This window comes from Alosa pseudoharengus, unplaced genomic scaffold, assembly GCF_046254945.1.
Source record: "Alosa pseudoharengus isolate Yale_2024_CS ecotype anadromous, Long Island Sound unplaced genomic scaffold, YU_APseudo_1.1 YU_APseudo_1.1_scf_13, whole genome shotgun sequence".
NCBI lineage: Eukaryota > Metazoa > Chordata > Actinopteri > Clupeiformes > Clupeidae > Alosa > Alosa pseudoharengus.
Window position 1 is genome coordinate 9,671,092 of NW_027468598.1, and position 8,755 is coordinate 9,679,846.

The following is an 8,755-nucleotide window of genomic DNA, read 5'->3' on the forward strand; positions in this document are numbered from 1 at the left end:
TGCTGTTCTCTCACTTCTATTTCACGGTCTCTGTCACTCCTCTCATCCATTCTCTGGTTGTCATGGCTACGGCCTTGTGTTGGGCGGTGGTGACGTTGGGCGTTAAGTGGCTGAGTCATGTCTGAGACTGAGAGAGAGCTCTTCATGCAGGGAGAGAGAGAGAAAGAGAGAAGGGAAAAGAGAGAGCGAGGGTGAGAAAACGAGTCATGGGGTTAACCTCCGCCTTCCATCACCAGCTGTGGATGACGACTGTCTCCGTTCAGACATTAATTCTATTGTCTGTCACTATTACGTCCACAACTCACCCAGATTTACACACACACACACACACACACACACACACATGCATATACACCCGCACGCACATGTATACTCACTGTGGATACCCATATCCAGAGCAAATGACTTCCTTCACTGATGATAGGGTCTCATAATGATGTTATTTTCTGATTTGAAACAGACACCTGTGTTACATGTAGGTGAAGCACGCAGTACAATATTTCATAATCCAGTCTGTTCACCCTTGTTGCCTCAGTGTTCTGTTTAGATAATGAAACCAAGGGAAACTACCACACATTTTTAATCAACGTCATAATACAATAAACAAAATACTATCCATTTTTATGAATGTCAGATAACTAGCTGCAACTCTAGTGGATATGCTATATTGGTTGTGGGTTTAAAAAATGCAGCCAGACCTTGATCTCACACAGAGATTTATTTCATTATTTTATTTTTCTGACAAGTCCATCTGGAAAGAGTCCTTCTTTGACTTTCTCTCGATCAAAGAGTCAATTTTGTGTGTGTGTTTGTGTGTGTGTGTGTTTGTGTGTGTGTGTGTGTGTGTGTGTGTGTGTGTGTGTCTGTTTTCAGTGCGGCAAGTAGCTATCCTGGGGCTTTATCTGGCAGTCCTGTTTGCCTTATACCTGGTGCCCCTGGGCATGCACTCTCCCTGCATTAAAGAGGAGGGCACCCTGGGCCCAGCACCAGCTCTCATCGGACACAGAGGAGCTCCCATGGTAGGCCAACACAGCACAACAACAGCGCTTAACATGTAAACACAACTAATTAGTCAACAAAACAGTGTATCATACAGCAAGAAACAGTAAGCTCAATGTATTAAATTATTTTGCATTCATAGAAAGTACCAGAGCTTACATATTTGCAATCAGTTGTGCCATAACAGTCCTAATATTTTCACTCACTTATACATATCTGTACATGCCCAATTATTAGTTTTTTTTGACATTTTTAATTAGGAATCTGTCAATAGTAATAACAGTAGTTTGGTGTGCTTGCTATTGAGTTCCGTTGTGTTGCTGACTGCTATCATATTGGTGTGTTTGAAACCAGCTTGCACCAGAAAACACGCAGCTGTCCTTTGAGAAGGCAGTGGAGGCGGGGGGAGATGGCCTGGAGACTGACGTCACCATCAGGTATGAGCTTCCTCTATGACTAGACTAGAATAGCACAGTTGGCCCCACCTATCAGAACACCCTGCGTCAGTTATACTATAGCCTGTGGCCATTCAATTATATTACATTTGATGGTGTCATTTGTATGCAAAACACTCAGTCATAATGGTGTTATGTGTGACATGAATTGATGATTCAATAGCTAACTGACGCAGTGCCTGTCCTGAAAAATAGCATGTGGGTAATTTCATGATCAGGGTAAATGCTTGACATTTTAACCCAAGGAACAATACAAATATTAAACAAATATTTAACCCTATACTGATGGCAAAAAAAACAACATTTTTGTCAGGTGTTTACACCAGCAGCCCTGGACGAATGCATCTAAAATTTGTCTGTGACCAGTTTTGTCCATGTCCAAACATTTTTATTCTTCAACAAAAGCATAAGTAATGATACTTCAAAATGGTTTAATTTTTAGGCCTTGTGAAACAAAACAGTTACCCTGTGAAACTACCCATGCCTTACGACTTCTAATGGGTTGCACCCATATGGGTGACTTGACAATAGCCATTGGGCACTAATATGCTCACCACACTGTTGCTACCCCGTGCATACCCACATGCATCACTAACATCCACACACGCATCACTCCAGTAACAGGCAGTTATGTCAAAATGACTGAGCTCTGGGAGGTGAATTTAAGTGATTCTCCCTAAAGCCACGTGCAGCATAGTCCAGTGCAGGACCCAGCTGGTCCTCCGCTGTGTCATTGGTGGTGGACGGCCTGCGTCAGGCTTGCCACTCCTGCCTCTCCGTGCTGCGTGTGACCCCCATTCATCCATCACTCACTGGAGCTGGAGGTCAAGGCCTCAGCACCGGACTGTTGGCTGATATTTATAGACATCAGACGTTAGCCATGCGCAGTATCTGCTGCACCACGCCACCAACAGCCCCGTTAAGCTTCTCCCGCCAAGATGAGTTTGGCTAACTGGATTAACTTGCTCTTAAGCATGTTTAATGACACCAGCACACACACAGTGTAGGCCGTCCTGTTCCTCTACACGGTGGTGTTCAGGTAAAGGTAGTAACATAGCTATACTTGGACATGGTGGTGCGTAGGTAAAGGTAGCATGACTTGACAGAAGCAAATGAGCTATTCCGTACCCTTTGTCACCTTTCTGTCTCAAGCCTGTCTGAGCTCTCTCAGACAAACATACTAGCCAAGTGAGAGTTTTGTTATTTTGTCTGTGTTCGTTTTCACTTGTCATTGCCTTTACTGATCTACATTTCTACAATATATTCATTTAAGTTGTAATAAGTATTTTGATGGTCAAAAAATAGCCTTAACATGATAATGGATAATTGAAGGCCTAAATGGTGGGTCTTGTTAGTTTTTATATCAATAGCTCCTTGTCTCTAACATCTGCTCATTTCCTCTCCAGCTATGATGGCGTGCCTTTCCTCATGCATGACCGGACCCTGCGGCGGACCACCAACGTCCGCGAGGTCTTCCCCAACCGCACAGACATGCCGGCAGACATGTTCACCTGGGCGGAACTGGAGATGCTGGATGCTGGTTCCTGGTTCCTACAGGTGAAGGAACCTTATGATCTGATAGTATAAACACTGACATCAGTATAGCATTGTTTACTTGATTCATTGCTATAGATGAACAGTATAGTGCAGGTCATGACTACCCTTGTTTGTAGTGAGGCTTTTTTTGGCATTTTTCATAGAATTTCATGCTTACTATATTTTTTTTGAAGCTGTGATTCCTATGTGTTGGTCATTTCGATTCATTCCAGAAACTTTCCTTCATGCTTAGCATTGAAAATGTGTTTTATTGAAGGCTGTTTACCTCAGAATGCCTCAACAACTAATTAATGCTGGAATTCATTGTAAAACCTTTGGAGGAAATCAATAGGGATTAAGAGATTTAGCCTTGAATTAGTCTCACTCTGAGTTACCAGGCGACGAGATTGCATGACTGCAGGCAACGAGTCTGCATTAGTCAACCAGTATTTTCCTCTGGGCATGCATTCCAATATACACAGCAAAACATGGCGTGTGTTTGGGATGACATATAGTCGCTGGCTCCCTCCTGTGTGACTGATGAGTCAGGCTGGGTAATGGCTCTCAGCTCGTTTCACACGCAGCCCGTTCTCATTCGTCTCGTCTGTCCGTTCCTTTCGCCGCAGCGGGACCCATTTGGTACCGCCTGGTCCCTGAGTGCGGAGGAGCAGGAGCTGACGCAGAACCAGACAGTCCCCTCGCTGATAGAGTTCCTGAACCTGGCGGCGCGCCACGGGAGCCTGGTGATCTTCGACCTGCACAGGCCACCGAGGGGCCACCCGTACCGGGACACGTGGATCACACGCACCCTGGAGGTTCTGCGCAATGAGTCCTACATCAACTCCAGCCAGGTACGCACACAATCAACCCCTCAACACCACAGTCATTACTCCAGCCAGGTACGCACACAATCAACCCCTCAACACCACAGTCATTACTCCAGCCAGGTACGCACACAATCAACCCCTCAATACCACAGTCATTACGCCCCCTCTCAAAAGCTCTGTAAATCAGTTGTTGTCATCATGCTATTTTAGGACCACTTAAGGCTACACACTTATATTATGCAGCAAAGCTAAAGTGCTGCTTATTCTAGGCTAGCTGAAGGTAGGTGATGTAATCCATTAAAGTGGTGAGTTTACTACATCCAGTAAAGTTGTTATTGTGTTTCTCCTGTCCTGTCCCTGTGTAAATGTCCTGCTGTAAAGGCGTGTGCTTGTTGTGCTCGTGCAGGTGCTGTGGCTGCCGTCGGAGCAGCGGGTGCTGGTGCAGGAGCTGGACCCCGAGCTGCAGCAGACCTCGGGCAGCCACGGCTCCATCGAGGAGCTGCAGCAGGACCACATCGTCCGGCTCAACCTCCACTACAGCTCCATGTCTCAGGAGCAGATCAGGTAATGCACTGCAGGAAGCTGCCTGCTGGGCTCTTTATCTGTGTTCATAAAGTTCAGGAAAATATGAAGATATTTTTCAAAAGTATTTTTCAAAAGTAGTCTTCCACTTAAGACTTTAAACTTTCCTCATTTTGAGCAAAAAGTGATATCTTACCAATTGTTATAATCTTATATTAAGATAAAAATGTAGTTAGTATTGTTTTTAGTATAAAGATACTTACTTTGAGTTTTCTTGTAAGATTATTTGACTTAAAATACTGTAAGTGATAAAATAATTAAGACATAAAAAACAAGTAAATTTATCTGCCAGTGGATTAAGAAAATTAACCTTAATTTAAGATGAGATTTAAGATTGAGACAAATTGTCTCAGTCGGTCTCGGTGGGAAGCTGTCTCCACAACCAAATCTCTCCTGCACTTAGCACCCCTCTCCCAGTATCAAAGATGCAGAAGATAAACACAGTTGAACCCAACAATACGCTCCCTGCTTCCCTCCCTCCCTCCCCGGAGGGTTGCATAAGACTCACCTCACATGGCTGTGCTCAGTGTGAGAGTGCAGAATGTCCAAACTTCAGCCATCACGCTGCCAGGGAATGAAAGAGACAACACGTTATAACAGTGCTGAATGGGAGAATGATTGAGGGGGTTGGGGGGTAAAGAGTAAAGACACCATAGATGAGGGAGAGTGGTGTTAAGGAAATTAAGCACAGTGAGAGTGAATGGAGTGGAGGGCGGGAGGGAAAGAGTTTTTCACAAAGGCAGAGCGGAATGATGACGGGCACCCGCATTCTGCGCGGTTGCGCAACGCCAATTACCGTAGCGGTTCACAGTCGCAACAATCCATCAGGAACAATTAAGGGGGAGCCAGGCCCACTCAAAAAAACACGTGGACGTGTAACGCGCAATCACGTCTCCCTTGTTTTCTGGAACATTCCACAGGCCAAAACAAAATGTTCTCCCCTTGCAGGGGAGTGCAGCTGCTCCGGTTCTGTGCCCTTTGTCTCGGATCCAGATATTTGTTCCATGCATAGAATATCAAGGCCAATGGGGGTCCTGTTTGAATTGATTCATCAATAGCTTTGTCGGTATGGAAATGTGTCCTTGCAACGGTGTGGCAGTGAATCGTTCATAGGAGGACACAATGACTCAGCTAACGGCCTTGCCCATTTATAGAATGATTGCAGAGCTATTCATCCATGCTTGCCTTGCTGCCTTTGTTTGGCTAACATTGGAACCATCTAGGCTGAATGTGTTCCAGTTAAGAGGATCCATGAAAGGAATGTTTTCCCTTTTTATTACCTCAGCGGAGCCAACATTCTTAGAACAATCTCTGTCTTCCTTACTTTCATGTGAGAGCAAACACAGCCTTGTTGTTGCCTGGGTCCTCGGGCAAGAGGAAAATAGGGCCTGCCGCACTCCAGAGCAGCAGATGGCTATTAGTTTTGATCATGGACAGAAAAGATTCAGGGAAGGTGTCTTTTTTTCTCACCAAAAGTGTATGTGTGTCTATCTCTTCCAGTAAGTACGCGACGGTGAACATCTCCACCAACCTGTATGTGGTCAGTCAGCCGTGGCTGTACTCCCTGGCCTGGTGCGCTGGCGTCCACTCGGTCACCACCAACGCCATGCACATCCTGAAGAACCTGCAGCGGCCACTCTTCCTCATGGTGAGTAGGGAATTGGAACCTATTGTAACCTGAACTAACCTTAACAAGCTGTTGTTAAATGAGAATGTGGGAATTGAAATGTTTTAAATCACAATATTCTTATCTTCTCAGACTCCGGAGCAGTACAGCCTGATGTGGATGTTAACGGATGCTGTGTCTGTTGTCTTCATCATTCTGGTCTTTGCTTTCCATTGGTGAGTTGGTGTCATATCGTACTACAGTCACACATGGACTTACTCAGAGTAAGAGCTTATATCTTATCTTAGCATTCACTCTACATTAAGTCATCAGTTGGTACTGTCAGTTTATTTGACATTTTGCGATAACTTAAGTGCAGGGCCCTCCATAAATAAATCCTTGGATGTTTCCTTGTTTGTTCAGTGCAAGACAGTGAAATGTAGGATGCCTTGAGACCTGAGCAGGGAGCAGTTTGAGTCTGGAGGCCCCTCTGGGGAGTGTCCTTAAGAGCAGGGGGAACAAAAGCACAGTGTTTCACTTCTGCGACTTCTCCTCTTTCAGGTGGCGAGAGAGATGTTTGCCTTTCTGGTCAGGCAGCAGGCAGGTACACGAGAATGGACCCTACAGCAAATTCCGGACAGGTAAGACCATCTCCTTTACAACTCTTCTTTTCCCACTGCCCCACTCCCACTCCCTCCAACACATAGACTTCAGTTTGCTAATCATCTATCTCCTAATCGACCTCATTGTTGCAGTAAGCACCATAACCCCATTCATTAAATCCATATCCATTCTTCCATGATGCATGCATGTCAGTAAGAGTCGTGTGTCGTGTGTGTGTATACCTCAGATCAGTCGGATGTCCTGGGGATTCGCTGGAACCCCATCTTGTCCGAGCGGACGGCCCCCGTGCTGGTCTCCCTGCCCATGGACCCCACCCTGTCCCTGCATGCCCCCTCCGTGCCCAGGCATGGCTACCCTGTGCTTGTGTGACCCCTCTCATCCCCACCTCACCCACACTCATCACGGCCCCTCCGTCACACTCCTTCACCCACTCACCTCTGTTGAGCCCGTGTGTGTGTGTGTTTGTGTGTATTTGAGCCGCTCTGTAACCTCTTCCTCCTCCTCCCCCCCCCCGTCCAGCGGAACTGAGCGACGTGTGGTCCGTGTCCAGCATGAGCGTGCGTGGCGAGGCCCACATCCTGCCCAACACGCCCAATCTGCCCACCATCCCCGAGGAGCCCCTCGTCTGAGAGAGGGGGAGAGAGAGCAGGGGTAGAGAGAGAGAGAGAGAGAAAGAGGGGGAAGCTTGATGGTGAGAGGAGAGGAGCAATCATTTACTGTGCTCTTTCTCTCTCTTGGTCTCTGCTGTTCCTCTAACTCTGCATCCTCTCAAAGAATGGACTTTGTGTGCGGAACTCCTTGTGTACAAATATCGTACATTTGAGATGAGACTGAGGAGAAGCTGGAGAGATCATGTCTGTACACTTGGCCTGGCCAATGACAAGAGACTGATGCTGAAAGCCTGAATGAACTCTGAGAGAAATAAATGATCTTTGGTATCATCTCTATGTAAAGAGCAGGTTAATCTACTGATTCTGTCACAGTGCCCCCAGTGGACAGATCTGGTATCATGCTGCGATAGAGTTCTGTGATATACAGTATGTCTGTGAGAGAGAAAACAGGAGGAATGTAGTGGACTCAGTCTTAAAGCAAAAGTATATATTTTTCCTAAATGTATAAAACATCAGCAAATATGTATGCCAGTTATATTTTACATGTGGCTGAATGAATAGAAGCATTACTGTTTCAGTGGAGACCAGGTTTTACAAGAAAATGATTTTATCAGTGATGACTTTATGACTCATTTATTGTGAATGTACTTTATCAAGTGCTGCCATTTCAAGCATGCAAGCTAATGCAAGTGCAACATCCAGAGGCTTCTGCTGCTTTGATTGTATTCTATCTGTCACCTGAGAGCATTTACGGTAGCCAAAACTCAAAGGGTATGGACACTTTTTATGTTTTGGCCTTTTGGTGAGGGAACTGCAGTACAAGTGCCATAAAGAGAAATGCCGAGGAAAAACCTGAGCCCCACATGAGATGAAAGAATTGCTCTGCAACGTTTCCTGGTACAATCTGTAGAATGGAACACAAGAGTGCTGCACCAAGGCTCTTCAGTGGAGGTCTGTTAGGGTCCAAATCACAACATACATGTCCCAAACTCAACATTGCTCTCAGTGTTCTTCAAGCCAGCAGTGCTTCAGCAACAATCTACCAGACTGATAAAGCAGTGAATTATTAATGAACAGGACAATCAGGACAATATCTGATGGAAAGGAACTTAGAATGGCCACATAACAGGACTACAGAAAATAAGGCATTACAATGTTTAGATGGTCCTACCCTGTCACTGAAATCGAGGTGATACCCACAATTGAGTCTCACTTGCAATGTTGTGTTTATTTCTCTGTGATGTCTGCAGTACTATGAAGTTTACCTGCAGAGAGAAGCATTTTTTCTCTGGTCTTTGACAAAGTGACTGCTCTGTTGTTCACCAAGAGAGGAAACAGTAACCAAGGGGTGTGTGTATACATGTGTATGTGTGTGTGGGAGAGAGAGAAAGAGAGAGAATGTGTGTGTGTAGTTCAGATTCCAGCCGAGTGCTTGTGAAGCAACAGGAATATCTCCTCTGCACCTGAGGCACTTTCTCATGTAAGCTGCTAAATACATAAAATGAATTTGATACA

The 8,755-nt window shown here is 45.5% G+C and overlaps 1 protein-coding gene across 3 annotated transcripts in view; it reads left to right on the forward strand.

The window, feature by feature from the left end:
• gdpd4a (glycerophosphodiester phosphodiesterase domain containing 4a) overlaps positions 1-8,755 on the forward strand; it is a 21,333-nt gene extending 12,578 nt beyond the window's left edge. For 2 of the 3 annotated variants that reach the window (XM_076282029.1, XM_076282028.1), the window contains exons 8-16: positions 874-1,019; positions 1,354-1,436; positions 2,861-3,011; positions 3,617-3,841; positions 4,224-4,381; positions 5,900-6,047; positions 6,159-6,241; positions 6,567-6,646; positions 6,856-7,136. In XM_076282029.1, the coding sequence (XP_076138144.1) occupies positions 874-1,019; positions 1,354-1,436; positions 2,861-3,011; positions 3,617-3,841; positions 4,224-4,381; positions 5,900-6,047; positions 6,159-6,241; positions 6,567-6,646; positions 6,856-6,998 (1,217 nt within the window). In that variant the 3' untranslated portion in view covers positions 6,999-7,136. The other variant, XM_076282030.1, reaches the window with a different exon arrangement.